Source organism: Corvus hawaiiensis, chromosome 3, assembly GCF_020740725.1.
Source record: "Corvus hawaiiensis isolate bCorHaw1 chromosome 3, bCorHaw1.pri.cur, whole genome shotgun sequence".
Classification (NCBI taxonomy): domain Eukaryota; kingdom Metazoa; phylum Chordata; class Aves; order Passeriformes; family Corvidae; genus Corvus; species Corvus hawaiiensis.
The window spans coordinates 104,700,995-104,720,964 of NC_063215.1; the positions used below are offsets into that span (position 1 = coordinate 104,700,995).

At 52.1% G+C, this 19,970-nt stretch overlaps 1 protein-coding gene across 2 annotated transcripts in view; it reads left to right on the forward strand.

The window, feature by feature from the left end:
* Positions 1-18,783, forward strand: part of ITPKB (inositol-trisphosphate 3-kinase B) — a 67,613-nt gene extending 48,830 nt beyond the window's left edge. For both annotated transcript variants that reach the window (XM_048299700.1, XM_048299701.1), the window contains 6 exons: positions 2,942-3,041; positions 3,652-3,865; positions 6,815-7,019; positions 12,101-12,202; positions 13,668-13,739; positions 16,383-18,783. In XM_048299700.1, coding sequence (XP_048155657.1) covers positions 2,942-3,041; positions 3,652-3,865; positions 6,815-7,019; positions 12,101-12,202; positions 13,668-13,739; positions 16,383-16,598 — 909 coding nt within the window. In that variant the 3' untranslated portion in view covers positions 16,599-18,783. The remainder of the gene's footprint in view (positions 1-2,941; positions 3,042-3,651; positions 3,866-6,814; positions 7,020-12,100; positions 12,203-13,667; positions 13,740-16,382) is intronic.
* Positions 18,784-19,970: the final 1,187 nt, after the last annotated feature.

Here is a 19,970-nt window from a genome sequence, read left to right on the forward strand (position 1 = left end):
GTTATGGAGTCAGACTGGAATGGTGTGAACCTTGTGGCTCAGGTTTTCCATGGCCAGCTGCAGAACCTGACACAGGGGTTGGCATGATCAGGATCCCAAACTATGGGCTTTGAGATCTCTGAGTGCATATCAGTGTCTGAGTAAATAGAGGCCTTCTGCCATCCCCAGAGGCTGGGAAGGACCCTGCAGAGGGTCAAAAGCCACCTACCATCTCTCTTGGGGCTCGAGAGAAAGTACGAAGGCTGACTTTTTCGATCAACTCTCTACTTCAGGTGAATTTGGCTATCCTCAGGCAAAGGGAATGGCAGGATCACTGAGGACATTGACCAGTGTTGCTCCTCCATGGTGCAGCCTCCGTCTCCCCTCTGCAGCCTGTCCCAGAGATCAGATGGAGTCATGCAGCTGCTGGTTTAGTAGGGGAGCTGCACCTTGCAAAACTCAGCCTTTTGAGCACACCCACAACAGAACGACATCCTTTTGATGAAGCAAACTTTCCCTTATTACATTCAAGGGGGCTCAGGCGTAAAACAAAAACCCAATGACTCCTGAAGGAATAAGAGAGACAACAGTCCCTCCTCTCCCCTGTAAGGGTCCAGTGGTTGCCCCTGTGAAGGAAAGGAGCTGTGTGAGTCAGGATTGTGGGTCACCCCTGCGGCAGTGACAACTGACCTTGCAGTTGATTTCCAGCAGGTTGGGAGTGGCTTGAAATGGATGAAGCTGCCTCAAACTTCGCCATAAAAAAAGTCATTACACGTGTCCTTAAAACTTGGGTTGGAAATACCTGGCTAAAGGTGTGCCTGAAACCGGGTGAGGCCTGGATGGAAACGTTTCCCTCTGGCGTAAAGTGGGTGAGGATGTGCTGCCTGTTCCTTGGGTGGCTGTGCTGAGTGAGTGGCTTTCTGTCTCGTTCAGAACAGCAGAAGGGTTGTTGTTGCTGTGTTTTGTGTCTCCAGGGGACTCAGGGTCATTACCCTGCACTGGGAGCAGTGCTGGAATGGAATGCATCACTCCTGGGAAAGCCCTGGCAGGGGGAAGCCAGGATGACTTGCCCTGCTTTAGGGTCTGCTTGCCTTCATTCTGCCTGCACTTTGAAGTACCTCAAGGTTTTAACTATAAAGCTCTAACCACCAAAAAACAAAATCTTGGCTGGGGAAGGCACATTGCCATGGCGTGTTTCCTGGGACTGAGTGACTTATGATGCTGTGCTGCAAGTGAGGGTAGGACTCCTTATTTAGAGGAGGTGGGTCACACTCATTTGGAGTCCAAACTCCCCTGGAGACGTTTTCTTCCCCCTTTTTTTCATGACATCAGCCAGGACTTGATGTTACTATTTTAAAAACAAAAGGAGGGGACACCCCCCCGCTTCCCCTTCGCTCTCTGCCAAAAGGAGAACAAAGAACAGCTAAAACACACAAGTTCTGGCACTCGGTGTGGAAATAAAAACATTCATCCTCATGTCAGGTAGGGAACTGCCCGACCCCCCTGCCAAAGCAAGCAAGCTGGGCAGCAGAGCGAGCCCACGGCATGGAGAAGCCTGGGCAAAGGGGATGCCCGGTGTCACCCCGCGCCTGGGCAGCTCCTGCCAAACTCCTGCGCTGCTGTACCACTGCCAGGCTGTGCTGGGACGCTCCCGGCCATGGGCAGCCTTCCAGGGAAGGGCTACCCTGCTCCTCCCAGGCTGTGAGGTCGGGAAGGACCTTTCTTCTTCCCTTCTCCCACCCCTCTCCTGCCCACTACTTAGGCCCTGGTGCACGGTGCAGGGGTAACCCAGTGTAATTTCCATGTTTTAGACACTACCATCTTTGTCTGGCTTCTTGCTCGCCATTTAAACATGTCAGCAGTTCCCAGCATGGATTCCTGTGCTGTGAGTTCACCCCCCGCAAGCATCCAAACTGCAAGTCGGGGCTGCTGGCTCTTCCCTGCCTGTCTGTGAAGCATTACTGGAACAGGGGCCAGTTCTCCAAACATGAGGAAGAGATTACTTGGGCTTTCTGGAAGGCTCCCTCCCATGCCTTCAGAGCGGAGCAAATGAGGATAATTTATCTGCTGGCTTCCAGCTGAACCCAGAAGCCTGGAGCAGCCAAGGACTACACTGTTTGTCCCAGCTCCTGCAAGAAGGCATTTTTCCATTGTTGCCGTTGTATATCCTTCACATAATTTGTTTGTGCCATCACCTTCTGGGGCCAAGATAAGAGGTCATCCCCTGCCTTTTACTGGCGGTGTGTTCCCTAGAACAATCCAGGGGAAAACTCGCAGGAAGGAGCTGTTGAAGGAGGCTTTCGTACGTCCAGTGCAGCCTTCGTTACAGTCATGTAAACAGTTTTGAGCAATCTATCTGGTGAGAAACACAACATGCCAGAAGGGAATTGTTCTCTGAGCTGTAGGTATGGATGGGCCAGAGCGGGCGGATCGGCGCACGTGGGTTGCCAGCTCGATGGACACAGCAGCTGCCTTTCAGGGGAACAAAAGGCAGGCAGGGAGCCTCTGTGTGCCTGTGCTCTCATTCCCCTCAGGACGTGGAGTTCGGTGTTGTGCCTGGATGGCAGGCCTGTGTTCCCTTCCCGCTCCATCTGCTGTGATCTAACACGGTGCTCAGGGATGGGTTAATGTCCTGCTGCTCCCGCAGAGGGGTGCAGCAGCGGGGACAAGGCAGTGCGGATGACTGGGCGCTCTGCAGCAGGAGCAGCCAACTGGAACAACACTGTAACGCCATCCACTTTAGTGAAGTTACTCGTGATTTTTGAATGTGGACTTGGGGCCCAGTGGCTCCAGCTTGGCACAGCACAATGGGAAAAGAGCAGATTTTCTGTTTGCTTCCATCCTGTGCTGGCTCTGGTGCCTCTTTCCCTATCCAAAACATCTCCATGCTGCCTGAAGTCACTTTACAGACAGTTCAAGCTTAAAACATGGCATTCACCTTCATGATTTTTTTTCCCCTTAGAGCAAGTCATGGAGGAAGATCAAGAATATGGTGCACTGGTCCCCGTTTGTAATGTCTTTCAAGAAGAAGTACCCTTGGATCCAGCTAGCGGGACACGCAGGTACGGAGCATGGGGAGGGACAGAGTGCTGGAAAGGCCCTTGGTTATCCCAGGTTAATGGGCTTTGTTGGGCTGAACTGCTTCAGGCTGCTGCATGAGTGTCACAGCTTGCAGCTCCCAGTCTCTAGCCCAGGAGAGTGACTTACCTAAATGCCTGGGAGGGTGGTGTGAAGGTGCTCTGGGCTTTCAGTCTCACAGGGCCCACAGGTATTATTGCTGCTTTTTCCTCGGGCAGCAGAAAGCTGGGTGCTTTGGGTGAGTGCCAGGCCCACCTCCTGACCCACTGCAGAGCAGGTGATGCTGCCCAGCGCAAAGGTGCCTCACACATGAGTGTAGAGACAGGGGCGTGAACCTACAGTGCAATGCACAGAGGATGTGAAGTGAACGTGTTGGGTGCTGCAGGACAGTCTCTGCCCTGTTTGGGGTGACAGTGCTGGTCATAAACCTCTGGCAACCTGAGCTTTTCAGTCTCTGCCTGTGGGGACTCTTTTGGGTGCAGGTGTAAATGGAAGGGCTTCCAAAGTGTTGGGCTGCCCTTCTTGTTTTAGAAGGCACAGCATCATCCCCCCACCATCCAAAGCAAGTGCCACATTGTCCCTTGTCACCCTCAGGTAGTTTCAAGGCAGCAGCCAATGGCAGGATACTGAAGAAGCACTGTGAGTCGGAGCAGCGCTGCCTCGACCGCCTCATGAACGATGTCCTGAAGCCCTATGTCCCTGCCTACCATGGAGATGTGGTCAAGGATGGGGAGCGATACAACCAGATGGAAGATCTGCTGGCTGAGTTTGACTCCCCCTGTGTTATGGACTGCAAAATGGGGGTCAGGTGAGTGGCTTCGGGGATGTTTTCTGAGTTTTAAGATGGGATACTCAAAAATAAATGCATCTCCTGAGTAAAACTGCCTGAAACACACAACTAAGAACACCGGGCTCACCTGTCTTCAGGAAAAGCTCAGCCAACAGCAGGAGAGAGCCATGGGGAAACCTGGGTGTGGAAAGGATACACCAGGTTCCTTCCTTCACTGGTTGGTGAGACTGTCCTACATGCTGGGAAAGTTTTGCTGGGGTGGAGGGGACAGCACTCTGCTTGGGTTTGGGTACACCAGAATGGCATAGTAGCTGTTTGGAGGTCCTCTCTGCCACATGAGGACACAGCCAAGGGATGGGGTGTAGGAGATCCTGTCCAGGGTGCCAGAGGGGTGAAATAAAGGCATTGAAAGGCACAATTTCAGTGAGGGAGAAATTTTCCCTCTGCGTAGCCTTTGCTCCTATGCGCACTGGAGAGATGAAATGCGTGTGCTAAGCAGTTCAGTGCCTTTCATGCAAAGCTCTTGAAACATTTCCTAACAGATGAGCAACATTACCCGTGTCCTCCTTGAGAAGCATCTCCAGATCCGCCAGGATCCCAGGCTGCAGCCACTTGGCCAGCAGCAGTTTTTGAGTGAGCCGTGCCACAGCTGACAAGGGTGTCCCGGAGCAGATGTGAGCAGGGCTGGTGACCCCAGGTGGCTGCCAGTTTTGGAGCAGCCTCAGGCCACCCCTCGGCCCTGGGTGTGCTGCAGGCTGGTGGCAGGAAGGGTTGAGAACCCCGTCGCTGGCAAAGGCGCAGCCCAGACATGGTGGAGACGCTTGCGCTGCTGGAAAAGCTGATGGTTTCTGTGGGAGGGAGGAATCTTTTTTTCCCCTCCTGAATCCCGATGTGAAACTCGAACTGGTGTGCCGGGCTGTCGGCAGGGAAGAGGCGGGGAATACTTTCCACCGGAGGGGTGGAGGGAAGGGCAGAGGGCCCGGCGCAGCCATGTGGCCCCGGCTGGCACACACAGGCTGCTGTGGGAAGGAAACAGGACCCACTCTGGACCCAGACAGCAGCCACCAGAAGAAGAGCTGCTGGACAGGCTTCCGAGGTGGTCCTGTGGCTGTCTCTGGGAGGAAGAAAGCCTCCCATGCACAGATCACATGTAAGGTGATTTGTGCACTTGGGGATTTGGAGCTCAGGCAAGGGGGCAAATGCTGGGCATCGTCATCCTGAAATAAGATGGTGCTGTGGGAGGAGCTGGTGAGAGAGGATGAAGGGAGTTAATGCTGTGGAATGGGGCATCCCCATGGCCAAGCAAATAATCTGAACCTCAGGGCTCTTAAACCTGTCCTCTGAGCCAGCAGCCTGCTGCCAGGCAGATACAGGTTTGGTTATTCATGCCAACCTGGCTTTGGGACGTGGCAGCCTACCATACTCACTCCTAAACAAAACATTGTCTTTCTTAAGCCTTGGTGATGGCATGAGCCTGAGGCCATGGGGAGGATACACAGGCATAGATGATCTGTCATTCTGATCAGAAGGAATTCCAGCTCTCTGAGCAGTGTGAGCAGCACTTCTAGCATGCTGCTACTTTATCCTGCTGTTCTATTCCGTCTGCCCCAAAATCATGGGTTTGGAGATCTCAGCCGAAGACTTTCATTGCTTTTACCTACAGGATTTTTCAAAGGGGCTGATGGCCTGGGGGTGTCTGCCCTAAGCAAAGGCACCAGTTTGCCTTGCTAAGCCTGTGGGTCTCAGGAACACTGTCCCACCGAGTCCGCACAACACCCTCCCTGTATGTTTTGCTTGGTTCTGGAGGTGAACCACACACTCAGTGCTGGGATTTTGGCACAAGGGACGTGGGCAGAGCGCACTGTCCCTCTGCAGGGCTGGGCATGGCTATTGGGAGGTGTAGAACAGTGACAGATAGGATCATTCCTGTGTTGTTTGGCTGGGTCGTCTCACCCAACCTGGTGGGTTGTTTGAGGAGAGTCTGGGCACTTTCCAGGCTGAGCCAGGGTAGATTTGTGAGCTGCAAGAGGAATTCTGTGGGGGTTTACTATTGCTGCAGGAAGTGTTACTTTGTGGATGATGGCTTTATGCATGCCAGAGTGTAGAACTTTTGCACCGCTGTGCTCTGGCACAGAGGGGTACTTCTCTGAAGGATGGATAAAACCAAGGTCTTTGCACACTCCTCTGCACCTTCCATCCTCCTTCCCCCATTCCCCATCCTGGCTGCATCCTGTGGTCCTGGGGCAGTGGTAAGCACTTGGCCAAGATTGCCTCCCTTCCTCTGCTTCCTCTTGTAGAGAAAGTTTTTGCTAGATAGTCCACTTGAAGCAGACGTATACTGGGCAAAATCATGACTGTCAGTGGAACAGCCCTGTGTGAAAACACCCTGTTTAGCAGATGGTGAGGCAGAGCTTTCATGGTGCACAGAGTGAGGTGACAGAAAAGCACAGGAGAGGCACAGGAGCAGCTTTGGCTGACCCTCAGAGGGAGCAGCAGCTAATGCTGAAGGACAGGACATAGTAACCTCCCTCTTGCCTTCAATTCAGCTGGGTCCCAGAGCATGTTCACAGTTTCCTGGGCACACATTGAAAGCCATGTTTAGCTTGTGAGAGCTCAGGTTTCCTGAACATTATGGGATGGGCTCCTCAAAACAAAGGGTGGCAGCAGAAGGCTGCCAGTGTGGCAGCAGCAAGGTCATGAGCACCTGTGAGAAATAATTTCCCTTGTTATTGCCACACTGGTTGTGGTTCCTTAATGAACTGAAAAGATATCGAGTGTTGATGATGGACTGATAATTAAATCAGGATCAATTCACCTCCAATGAGGCTTGCTCTGCTATTTCCTGTGCTGCACTACTCCTTAGGGATCAGCTCTCCTGGATCAGCCTGATTTCTGGGGCAAGGGCTGTCTGTGGGTATATGGAACCTCCTGTGGTGGCCCTGCTCATCACCCCCTCACTCCTTGCAGAACATACTTGGAGGAGGAGCTGATAAAGGCCCGGAAGAAGCCGAGCCTGAGGAAGGACATGTACCAGAAGATGATTGAGGTGGACCCTGATGCCCCCACCGAGGAGGAGAACGTGCTGCGGGCAGTGACCAAGCCCCGCTACATGCAGTGGAGGGAGACCATCAGCTCCACGGCCACACTGGGCTTCAGGATCGAGGGGATAAAGGTGAGTGTGGCCAGCTGTGCAGCTCAGGGGATCAGCTGCTGGGAGTGCTCGCTAGCCAAACTCACAGAGGTACACATGCAGCAGGCTGATGGTGAGACTGGGTAACATCTGGTCATCCCCGGCCCCTGCAGCCCAACCACCACCCAGGCACCTCACCCAGGGCACTGCTGCTCTTCTGAAAGCACAGCTGAGCTCAGGGCAGCCCTGCAAAAGGACAGTTTTAGACATAATCTCATTACGTCAGCTGCTTGGTTGATCTCCTTCACTGCAAAATACAAAGTGCCATCCTCCAGCTTGAAGACTCAGTTTAGTTGTTTGCTTTCAATACTGCTCTGCCACTGGGCCGAGCCATTAATCCAAATCCCAGCTTGAACGTGTGCCGATCTGCGGTTGGAGCTGTGAGCTTAGCCACAGCCAGTAAGGAGGATGTGTTTACTTGCCTGTCCAGGAAAATTCAGCAGCTGAGCCCTATGAAATGGGACAAACACACACAGCTGCACTTTCTGTCAGCACCTGCATGCACGTGTAACCTGCTGACTGCTCTTGCTCAGAGCGGCGCTCACGTTTTTGAAGGCATCGGCTGGGATGCTGTTGTGTCCCCAGTAGATGAGCCAGCCCAGGAGATTTTCTCCAAGCAGGCTTTGCTGTGAGAAGGGTGTCTGGGGTGGCACTTGAACAAAGTTAGGTCTGTAACCACAGAGTATCAGTGATACTGCTTGCATGAACATTAGCAATGGCCTCTGCCTTTTGATAGCCAGCCAGCATGAATTAAAGGTAATACCACACTTGAGCCAAGGGTTTCATCGCATGCCTGGGCATGGTGTTGGCTTGGCAGCCACAGGGAGCTCTGTCAAGTTGTGCTTGCAGTAATTCAGGCTTGGGGTGCTGCTGAGGGCTCAGGCAGTAGCTCAGGGCAGCCACTTGCTCTTAGTGGAAACGATGGCTCAATTTCTTCATGTGTCTTGGTTGGAGGAGTTTCTTTCTCTTGGTCACAGATCGTTTTTCTCTCTGAGCTGGGCAGGATTCTTCCAGAGTGCCCATCCAGGTTTCTGTAGCCTAACCTTCCTGAAGATAGTGGTGTCAAAATGATAGTTTTAAAACAAATGAAGCTGTTCGCTGATAAAGCCCTCACACCAGATTTTGTAGAGTTCCCTGGCAGTGTTTCCCTTCACCTCAGCAGCAAACAAATGCAGGTGTTAGACTGTGGGTTTAAAAGGAGGTCAGCAGAAAGGGGTCACTCAGAGCTGCTACTCTAACCACCCACAGAAGGGAGTTTTCTCTTCCTCTGTGCGTGTTGCACCTTCTTCATTCAGCTCTTTCATGGCCAGCAGGATACAGTGCATTTATCTCTAACTCAACCCCTCTCAGAAACCCCAGGAGCAGCTCTTGGGCTGAGCCCCTTCAAGAGTTTCCTGGCAAGCAGTGCGAGGCACCTCTGCCCGTCCCATGCCTTTGCCTGGGACAGTGCCAGCCATGCTCCCCCCCAACAGCTTTCTGCAGTCCCTCCATTGGGTCAGGGCACTTGCCTGCTCGTGCAGCTCTTCCCTGATTTCCCAGGTCTCCCAAAGACCCTTTCCTGCTGTGGATGCCCATAAGCACACTGTGAGCTGCTCCAGCCTGGGACAACCCCATGCCTACTTCTCATTGCTGCTGTTTTGCTATTTGTAAAACTGAGGCTGTATAAAAAAGGGGTGTACCAGCTGGGACCAAAGCTCCCATGCACTGCTTCTTCTCCCTGCTTTCTTGGTGTAATCAGAAATATCTGTCTATTTATAGTCCAACATGATATATCCTTGGCCTCCAGTGGTGCTTCTCAGTCTGGGAACGTTTAGGAGGCTTTACCACAAGAGCAGGTCATATGTGAGGCACTTTAAATTAAAATATATGAAAAAAAACAAACCCAAAACCCAATCATGTTCCCAGGGTGGCCAAAAAACACCATGGAGGGAAATAAAAGTCATAAAGGAGTTACGAGATTGCACCTCTGCTTAGCCGACCATGAACGAGTTGCTGTCTGATCTGAGCAGTGGATTTTTTTTCAAAGAGGTGAAGCAGCCCTTTAATTGAAAAATGTTGAGAAGTGGTGGCCTCCAGCAGTATTCCTGCTGCTGCTGCTGGGGGGCTGACTAATTTGATCAAGGCTTTAATTACTGTAATTCTCCTTGAATCCCTCAGCTTCTAGGTTATTTTCCCCTAAGCTAAAGCATTAGCAGTTCATGCTGTTTCACAGCTGGCTTTTTTTCCAACAGGGCTGGTCATGCTATGCTGTATCCCTGTTGTTCTCCCTATTTCTGGGATTGAGTTTCTGTGTTAGGGATAAGTGCCTTCGGTGCCCTGGCTGTCTCCCCAAGTTTGATTTCTTGCTGCGGGTGCTTCCCTGTGAGGAGCAGCAGTGAATCTGCCCTACCCCTCGCTCACAGCTGGAGGCTGCTAGAGGAGAGTACTGAGAAGTGCAAGGGAAGGACAGGATTTGACCCTGGGCAAGTGGGAAGGGGTCATAGGAAGGAGAGGAGCAGCGGTAGCATTTTGGATAGCATGGGCAGGTAAGGTGAACAGGCAGCTCAGGGTTGGGCATGAGGATAGAAACCTTTTCCTGGCTGAGCTCTCCCTCTCCCACGTGGCCTTGAGGATCCAGTTCTTCCTCTTTAAAACGGAAATTTTCCTCTGCAAAAGGAGATAATGACATTCATCTAACTTTCTGGAATAGCTTGAACCTGTTGGAAACAGTAGCTATTAATAAAATTTCCATGCTGAAAGTAACACAAGTGATCCCTGGTGGCCCAGCTGAAACTTGCTGGGGCTCACTGTAAGAAGTGACACTCTTGAGCTGCTGCTCTGGTCTGAGTATTACTCACCACTGCCTGCAGCAAGGCCACGGTGGGATGGCATTCCCCAGGGCTGGAATGTTTGCAGGGTCACCAAACCAGCCTGGAAAGCCTCCACCTAACTTTGCCAAGCCAGGCAGCTCACAAGCCCCATCCAAGGCCAGGCGCAGTGCTGGAGGTGGATCTGGCTGACCCCAACCCTGCCCCAGTGACGCCAGCACGAGCTGGAATCGCTGGTGGGGCGGAGGTTGTGATAGCCCTTATCAGCCCCCCTCACATTTCTTCTGTGTGGAAGGCAGCCCCCTCGGGGCTCAGACACCTGTGAATGTCATGGCAGTTGTCAGCCTCATGGCAGCAACCTCTGGCTGGGCAAGGAAACTGCGGGAGGCGGGTAATGCTGGGAGCAGCACTACGGATAGGCTGCTTGGCTTTCCTGAAGCTGAGATTGCCTTATCTGAAAGGCCATCTGTGATTCTCATTTATTTTTAGGAGCACTTAGAAGTCCATCTCCTTTCTTGGATGCTTTGTGGAAAGTTGTGCTCTTTACACGTGAAAGTAGTGCTGTGGCTCTTCTCCAGATTGATATCAGTCGTCCCTCTGGGAGAGGGTGGGTTGATTTCTGAGCTGCCACGTCAGGGCTCATATGAGGGACGTATAGCAGCAAAGAGCCCTTCCCCTGTGCATCACACACGTGCCACCGGAGCATCCTCAGCGAGGTCACAGCTGAAAGCAGAGATCCCAGCTCTGTGTGGTCCATCAGCAGCACGGAGTCTCCAGTGAAAAGGTTGTCCCTGACCCCTGCCAATACACACTCTGCCAGCCCTGAGCATTGCTTTTACACCCTGTGGCAGCACAATGGTCAGCCTGAGTCCAGGGTAATTTGGAGCTGGATGCAGTGGTTGCAATCTCTAGAAACAATGGTTTTCCTGGAGGTTTTCTTTTGTATGTTGCTTTTGTTACCACCTTTGTTAATGCTTACACAAAACACAAGCTGGAAGCTGAAGTGTGCTGTGTGATTCATCCCAAACTGCACTTCAGGTGTTGGTTGCTGGTGGGCTCGCCTTGGGCACTCGACCTTCCCCCAAGTTGGACTGGCTGCCATGCTCACAGCAAGCCCCCTGTCCAGGGGGATGCACATTGCCCTCTGCTGGGGCACTTCCCTGGATGGGTCTCAAACCTCCAGGGCAGGTGATTTCATTGTGCCTTCTTCCTCCCCCAGCCTCTACTCTGCTCCTTCATCCTTCATCTTCCCCAGCCCACAGGATGTCTTTTGGCCCCTGTCCCTTCGCTCTATTGTGTGCAAACGAGTTGTCTGGAGCAGTGGGATGGAGCCCTGCAATGGAGCTGTGAGCACAAGCAAGTGTGGTTTAAAATAGCCCCTGTATCCAGGAAGTGAGATCTGCCTGCCTGTCCCACAGCCCCTCTGGACAACGAAACGAGTTGATGTAAAAATCAGAGCCCCAGAAGGACCAGGGAAATGGGGAGAGACCTACAAAGCTGCCCAGAGGTTCGGACAGGAGCCTCTGGGCCAGGGCTGAGTGTCATCCCTGCAGTGGACAAGCCATGCCATCCCCATGGCAGGCCAAGGATGGATGTGCCTCTGGGGAATAGGCAGAGGAGAGCACAAGGTTGCTTGCTGCATCTCGGTGCCAGGCTGCTGCCTTGGAGGGTCTGTGATCCATGGACTAGCAAAGGACCAGTGAGGCCAGGCAGCCATGGGGCTTGCTCCTTGCTGCAATGGTCCATGGAGGGTTTCTCATGGAGGGGTTTTGTGCCTGCTCCCAAGATGTTGTTTCCATCCACACTCAGTTCTGTCCCATCGTGATCATGCTCCGCTGTTCTCCCCAAGCCAGGGAGACAGTCCAGGACTGGTGTCAGTGCCATGCTCAGCCACAGCAGCCATGGGAAGCCATTTGGACACAGAAACACCAGAAACAGGTAGTCTCCAGCCTCTGTTAGCAGCAAGCACTAGGTCTGTGAGAGAGAGTTTGTCCACATTGCCAGCGACCTTGGCAAGTGTTTGATGATGGGGAGTTCCATTTGCAGTAGAGGTCAATGCATCAGGGCTGTGGGATACCTTGGGATGTGCAAGCAGAGACCCGCTGCCTTTGCTCACCCCTGCTCCACAGGCAGATCCTTCAGCTGCCAAAAATGCTGGTCACATCCTACTCGGCAGCATGCGTGGCTGCAGAAACATTACTCCTGCCCCAACTCCCTTCCTCCCCATCCCACTCACCACTGTCCCTTCTTTTCAAGAAAGAGGACGGCACTGTGAACCGGGACTTCAAGAAGACACGGACAAAGGAACAAGTAATGGAGGCCTTCAGCGAGTTCACCAGAGGAAACAGGAACGTTTTGGTGAGTGGGGGATGTTTGGGGGACTGCCTGGAGAGAGCATTTCCTGTGGAGCCTGGCCTCAGCACATCAGGTCCCTGCACTGCAGGGGTGAAGCCTGAGCAATCTCTCATAAAAAAGCTTGAGAAATGTTGAAAAGAAACACCATGCAGGGTGCAGGGTGAAGGGAAAGCAGTGGAGAGCTGGGAGGGGACTTGGCTGCAGCAGCACTGCTTGACCAGAGTCTGAGTCTGCTGAAGATCTCCAGGATTGGCTCCCCAAACCCACTGAGGAGTCACAGCCATGCTCTGTCCCTCATCCCTGGGCTGGTGGTCACCCCTGAGCCCACTCTGTACCCCAGTATGAGTGGTGGGGGTTCCCAGCCTGGCAGGGTGGGCTGCCTGTGCCTGGCCTCGCAGAAGGGTGGCCCTGTGCCAGGCACGCTTCACATGGGCAAGCCACAGCCAGCATTTTCCAAGCTTCTCTAAGTTGCCAGGAGAATAAGAGATCTGGCTGTAAACAATTTACACCAACTGTGTCAAATAACCTATTTGACAAAGCGCTCCCATTTTAAGCTGTACTGTATAAAGTCTCCAAACGCAAGGCTCCAGCAGGAGTGGCCTTTGGCACTGCCTCCTTCAAACTGGCATGCTTGCTTTCACGAGTTACCCAGGGATTATTCCTGGATCTGAAGATGAAGTAGCCTGGCTACATTTTATCCCCAAAGAACTTGGAGCCCACATCATGCCTTGCCTCTGGATGGGGCTCCTTGGCCAGAGCATTTTAATCCGGTGACCCCCACCTGTCCTCTTGCAAGTGTGTTACAGTGCCCAGATACCTGCTGTGTGTATGTGTGTTCCTGTGCTTAATTCTTCTATCTAAACCCCAAAATTAGTGGAGCCCCCTGAGACTCTTCAGTGCCTTCCAGCAATTTGCAGGGATGCTCAAACAGGCTGGTGGGTCTTGACCTTTGTGCTGGCCATCGTGAAAGCCCTTCCTCCTACAGGACTAACTTTACAAAAGTGCTGATAACAGAGTTGCAGAAGTGTCTTGTGGTGTGTGACTGACTGAGTACTGAACTTACAGATGAAGTGAAGAGTTGATCTATTAAGAGAGTGCAGGGGAGAGGAAAAAGTAGCAGCTGCTGAATTAGGTGTTCCCTCCATGGATGCAGCAGGGACACTCTGCAGAAAGCAAATCCTTTCACTAAGTTTTGAAAGCCATGGGAGCTCACAGGGTGCTGTAGAAGCCAAAAGCATAAGTGGATGGTAAAACAGAGGGGACACTCTCCAAAGGGAGAGGTCTGTGGGAGGATGCTGGTGCAGGGCGTCGGAGGAACACCCTCGGCGTCTCTCCATGCGAACATGGTATCATGGAGACCATGCTGAGAGCAGGGGTGACTTCCCTGTCTGCCCCAATGCTGTAGTTTTTATGTAGGTTTCCTGCAGCACTGATGGCTTGGATTTGGTTTTTTTTTTTGTAATTCCAGAACAGTTATCTTAACCGGTTGAAAGGTATCCGCGCTACCCTGGAGACATCCCCGTTCTTCAAGTGCCACGAGGTAATACTGGTGTTTAGATAGATCTGCCTGGAGAGGCAAACTGTTTAATCTCAGCTTGTCCAAGGAGAGAAGTCAAAGTCAGAGGCTGTTTTATTCTTATGTGCATATATATCCGTGTTTTCATATGTGTATCTAATACTTATGTGCAAATACAGATGGTAACATACAATGTTTATGTGTCTGACATGGGCTCAAATCTACTGAAAGCCAATGTTTAAACAGATTAAAAGATCTAGGAGGAACTCGGGCTGTTTATGCCAGGGAAAATTCCCTAGTGTAAAAGCACAGGGGTTTTCTCAGGAGAAATGTCTGTTTGAATGCATGTCAGGTATCATTTGGCTGCCAGTTGCTCCACATGATCAAACAAAGCTTCAACAGAGCCATAAATTGCAGATACCCCAAACCTGCCTTTCCTGAGCTGGTTGGAGCACTTCAGTATGAACTCTTCCTTTCAAAGGACTTTCCTACAGAAATGACTGCCCATGATAGCAACATTTTCTATAGCGAAGACTCAGTGCTGATGTGAAAACAAGGAGGGAATGCTACCTTTTTTGGCCATTTCAGGAACTGAAATGCTCCACAGTTTAGTGCAGTAATTTTGCTATTGCATCTACTTAACAAAACGTGGGAGTGCGTGTCCTTGTCACGTGTTGTGTAGGAACAAAAGAGCCTCATAGGAACCTTTGACTCCCAGGGCTCGGGAGCCACAGCTCCAAGAGTCCACTGTCCCTCATCCAGAGGCACAGGAGACACCTCAGCCCCGGCACACACGCAGGGCCCTGCCGGGATCCAGAGGCAGATGGGGCTGTGCCTCCTGGTGGCAGCGCCTGGAAAGCAGTTGGAAGGGAAATGTCAAAACTGAGGGTTTCAGGTCAGCTCAACACAGGAAACAGAATTCTCCCTGAAACGAGTGCCAGGGTTTCATTTGAAAACACAGAAACAAAGAAGCCTTTCAAAGAGGGTTTGAAAGAAGTTTCCACTCCTTAAAAATTAAAAAGCAGCAGCTTTGACTTCCCATCCCGCTTCGAGATGAAGCACAGCAGAAGGTCTGCCAGGCTCTGTGTCCCTCCATGGGGCCCTTGCTGAGCAGGGCTCCTCCAAGGAGCTGCAGGTCAGTTGGGTAGTCCAGGAAAGGCAAATGAAGAATGTCAGCAAAAGGCTTTTCCTTAAAATTAGAATGCTCTGTCCAGCCAAGAGAGGACTGTAAGAGGTTAGCAGGAGGAGAGCTAAAGATAAGCATTTCTCGGAAATAATATGCATCTCTGGACCTTGGATGTTTTCCCAACGCACTGGAGGAAAAAGTCTCCTGAAAAATGTAAATTCATAACAGCTTTTGCAAACAGTACATGCATCCTGTTCAAAACCCTCGTCTAAAGGCAAACGTCAGCCTAAGCCCTGCTGATAGCACGGATGAGGGAGTCCCCAGTAACATTTAGTGCTGCTGTTTTGGAGGGCTGACACCAGCTGGATTCTCTTCCATGTACCTGCACATCATAAGGGGCACTCGTGGCTCTCAGTGCACTGCATCACCTCTGCTGTGGCCCTTGCACTCTGGTCACCAAGGTCCCTGTTTGTGACACAGGGGCAAGTGAGTTCGTAATTCACCAATTCATGCACATCACAGAGAGTTTGGAAAGGAGTTTTCATTTGGGACAGCTCTGAAACACACCCACTGATGCTTTTCTGTAGAAGCCGCTGCTGAAATCTTCTGACTGGAGGAGCAGATTCAGCAGAAGAGCATGATGGTGGCTGGCCTGATAGTGATACACATTTCCTAAGCACTGGGAAGCCACAGCAGAGCTGCTGCTGGGTGTCCTCCTGGCTGGGACTGTGAGCCAGGATGGGTCAGGATGCCTAGCTGGAGATACCCACCTGCTGAGCCTCTCTCTGCTCTGTGCACGGTGACCATTGGGCTTGTGGGGTCTCATCCCACTGCAACAGGCCTTGAGACTCCTGCTGTCAGGGCCCAAATGCACCTGTGGGCTTCCATGGGCTTGCTGAGGCCACTGCTTGCTACAGGATTTTCCCAAAGGTCAGTCAGGATATGAACGAGGCCTTCAAAGCAAATGTAGCTGAGTGAACTCAGGGAAAAGGAAATCCATGAGCATGCAGCTCTGTACCTTGCATCCCCAGAGTGCTGTAAGCACCAGGACGATGTTCTAGGGGCAATCTGGGTGTGATTGGATGGTGTTTGAGGCAGGAGACAGCACATTGCAAGTAACTTGGAGTGTCCCCATCCCTGTGGTGGTGCCTGCAGGATTGGTGAGTGCAAAGAGCACAAGCTGATCACAAAGAACCAGCCTTGAAAAAATCCCCATCTGAAGGCTGAGACAATTCATCTCATTCCTTCCTAAGGGACCTTGGCTCAGTTTCCAAAATGACATCTCTTATCCTTCATGCCCATGTTTTTCTGATCCTCTCCTTCTGCCAAGACCTGGGATTTGTATGAGTAAATCAGCTTGTCCAAATGCCCCATTTGCATGTGCAAACACAACCAGCAGCACCTAGAATTTGCTTATCCTCATGCAGGAAATTGCAGCAGCATCTCTTGTAAATGCAGCCTGAGATGAGGTATCTGAAAGCGCCAAAGAGGGCTGAAAGTGAGCGACAGGAGCACCACTAACTGGTCTCACCTCTCCACAGGTAATTGGGAGCTCTCTGCTCTTCATTCACGACAAGCAGGAACAAGCCAAAGTCTGGATGATTGACTTTGGGAAAACCACCCCACTGCCGGAGGGACAAGTTCTCCAGCACAACGTGCCCTGGGTGGAAGGGAACAGAGAGGATGGCTACCTCTGGGGGCTGGACAACCTCATTCAGATCCTGACAGAGTTGTCCCAGAGCGAAGACTTGCATTAAAGCCGCGCATCTGACTCCGCCACTACCCCCAGCCTGCCCCCGACTGACTCTTCTGAACTGCACTACAAGACACTTTCCAGCCCTCGCCCTCCCCATTTGAAAGCTATACTCTCCCTATTTAATGTGTTTTTGTTGTGGTTTTTTTAGGTTGTCTTGGTTGTTCCCCCCCCCCCCCCCCCCCCCCCCTTGTAAATAGAGAGCTAACCTGCCAGAACAAAAGCTGGACTTGAAACCTTGGCTTTGCAAAGTCAGTGGGAGCAGGCAGCCAGGAGCAGCCCCTGGCCAGGAGGGGTTGCTTAGGCAAGTGCATGCTTCGCCTATTGTGCTCTTGTCTCTTGCTCAGCGTGATGATAAGAGGGCTGGCAGAGGAAGGAGCCTCCTCCTGCACTGGGATTGTCCTGAAAACACTCAGTGGTCATGCCCAGGACCCTCTGGCAGCCAGAGAGTGTGAGTGAGGTGTGGAGATGGTGAAGGACACTGTAGTGGGAGCCCTTTAGTTGTCTTTGCCAGCACCTTTCAGCCCAGGTAGCTGGCTGCGCCAAGTTTTTTCAGAGAGGCTAGAAAGGCAGATTTGGGTTTTAATTTGTGTTCAAGACATCCTGTAGAGGTTGCTCAGTAATTTTTGAGTGGCACTGGAGGGTGAGGGTTTCCCTCCTGCTGCAGAGCCATGTAGTCAGGCACAGGTATTTGCCATGGCCGGGTGCTTCCCACCCACATCCCCCGTGCTGGGTGCCCTGGTGAGTAAAACTGGACTCCTCTCTAAAGCCCCAGCTCCCCTGCTAGGAACTGCTTCCAGCCTACCTTAGCTGGGGTCTCCAATCCTCCCTAGCTGGGAAAAATAGCTTATAAAGGACTACTATGAGACCTAAAGTAGCCATCCCGGTTGATAAGTCTTTTTTGTCAGCAGCTGAGCACGTGTGTAGTGCCACCAATGCCCACAGCTAGCCCAGGGCAACCCTCCTGTCTGGAGCATCTCCGTAATTTCCATCTGCATCAGGTGCAGGGTTACAGCAGCAAGGCAGCTCCCGGGTCAGCCACCTTTGGCAAAGCAGAGTCGGGGTCAGGCATCCCCGTGCCTTCCCCTTTTTCCGCAGAGCTGGCTGCCTGTGGCTGCACTGCTCCCCAGCCTGCTGGGGCCGTGTGATGGCCCCGCTCCTGCGAAAACACCCAGTTCCCTATTTAGGGTGGAGGCTATTTTTTAACTTCCTGGAACATTTGAACCAAGCGGCGGCAGGGCTGGCGCGCTAAAGGTCATCCCTGGAGAGGCGGGCGGGGAGGGGAGGCTGCGGGAGGCTGGGAGCCCTCACATCGAGGAGCGTGCAGCACCGGAGGTGGTGCAGGAGCTTGGCAGCCACGCACCCCTCGCCTGCTCCATCCATCCCCAAGCCCACTGTCCCGTGTCGTGCCCCAGGAGCAGGGCTCCAGAGCCCCTCTGCCATAGTTTAGTGGGTTCAGCACCCTTGATGGGGGAGACCTCCCTTGCAGCAATAAGGAGGAGTTGGCCACCAAGCCATCTGCAGCCAAGCGTCTTTCCCAAGGACTGAAGTTTCTGAAGGTTTTTCTCACTTCGTATCTCACCAGACAGGTGTCTTTCGCTCATCGGATGCCATTGTAAATGGTTGCACTGTTTTAGCTCCTCTCCAGGCTTTCTAGAATAGCCCATGTGGAAGTGCCTTATAGACTTGACTCTGTTCCATTAGTGTCATGGAAAAGGTTGGGTTTTTTTTTTTTTTAAGTTATATTTATTTTCATCCCATTTTAATTGCACAAAACACTACAATTTAATGCATGGAATCCTTCTGGTTTTTTTAAACTGTGTTTTTAGTTTTTAAGCCATGCCTTTTTCCAGCTTTGGAGAAAGGCTGTGAACAGATACGCGTAGCTGTGTACCACTTACCGCTGTACTTTAGCTTGGAGCTGCTCTTATATATGTACGTTATTTTTTAAGCCTGTTTATAAACCAGATTCCTCGCTTCGTGGCTTCGGAAGAAGCAGATTGTTTCTCTCAGATGTCTCATGCCTTCCCGGAGGCTGGAACGGTTGCTGTGAGGGATTTTCCCTGCTCCCACCACCCCTCTCGGTCATTGGGTAATACAGAAAAAAAATCCAAACTGCTCTGGAACACCAACGCACAGTGCCTGTAAAATAGTCCTGTAACATTGCAAATAAAGGCATATGGGAAGCATTCCCCTGGTGTGCAGTCAGTGTCTGCCCTGTGCAGCTTGTGACAGCGTTGCAACAGCCTTTCATGTCCATGACTGGGGGGGAATCAGGCTCCAGCAGTGCTGCACAAAAGCGAGAGTAGAGAAGGACCCTGTGCTGGGAACAGATCCTGACAAACAGGAACTGGCTCTGCAGGGAGCAGGGCAGGGGCAGAGCAGAACTGGGGCTGTGGGGGCCCAGGCTCCATGGGAGCGACCTGCCGCAGAGGCCTGAATTTCTCCATCCCCCTTCTGCAGGGAAGGCCACTGAAGGCAGCTCCAAGTTTTTTGGAATGTTTTTGGCTCCCACTGAGCGGTTTCTGAATGCCACCCTGTGATTTCTGCACTGGAGAATACCAAAGTGCCCAGGAGAATCAGAACTGCTTGGCACAAGCAAACACTCCGCCTGCTCCTCTCCCTCTCAGCTGCACTATAGGCAGGGCCAGAGGGAGTGCTTCGGACCAAAGGCTACAAAAAAACCATCCGATTGTTTCTGCAATGAAGGAGGAATCAGGTTGTAGAGCCTGAAGGCAGCTCCTTTCCCTCCTGGTTGGCTGTGCAAGCACAGGACAGCAGGAGCTGTCCTGGCACAGATGTGGCTGAGGAGGGGCAGGTGGGCTGCCCCATAGGAAAGCCAGATTTAGTGCCCAGACCACCAGGAGCAGCCTGGCCTGGGGACCAGTCCTGGCTCACCACAGGTCCTCTAAAACAAGCTGCAGGGGAAACCCTGCAGCCTGGAATTTGAAAGCTAGAAACCTTGGTTGTAGGCAGAGCTGGCAAACACTGGATGTGAGGCTGCTGCCTGTGCACCAGCGATCTCTCCTGGGCTGTGGGAAAGCAAACACATTTCCTGTCTGGCTGCTGAGCTCACTCCGGCAGAGCTGACTGCCTGTTTTACTTATAGGTCCAGTTTTTGGGGTCTCTCTGGTATTTCCTCTTCCTACCTTCAGAGGAAAACAAAAGCCTCCAAAACGTACCCAGCTGCACCCTCAAAGGCGAAAACAGAGGGTGAAGAGCCCTGTTCTGTGAAAACCTCCTTTGAGAGTTGAGGAAACACCATGACATTGTGGTGGAGAGTGTGCAGAAAAATTCACAACGCCAGAGGTTCATGTCCAGAAAGGAGACAGAGGAGTCCTGTAACTATTCAAATAAAGGGAGAGGCCATGGGGCA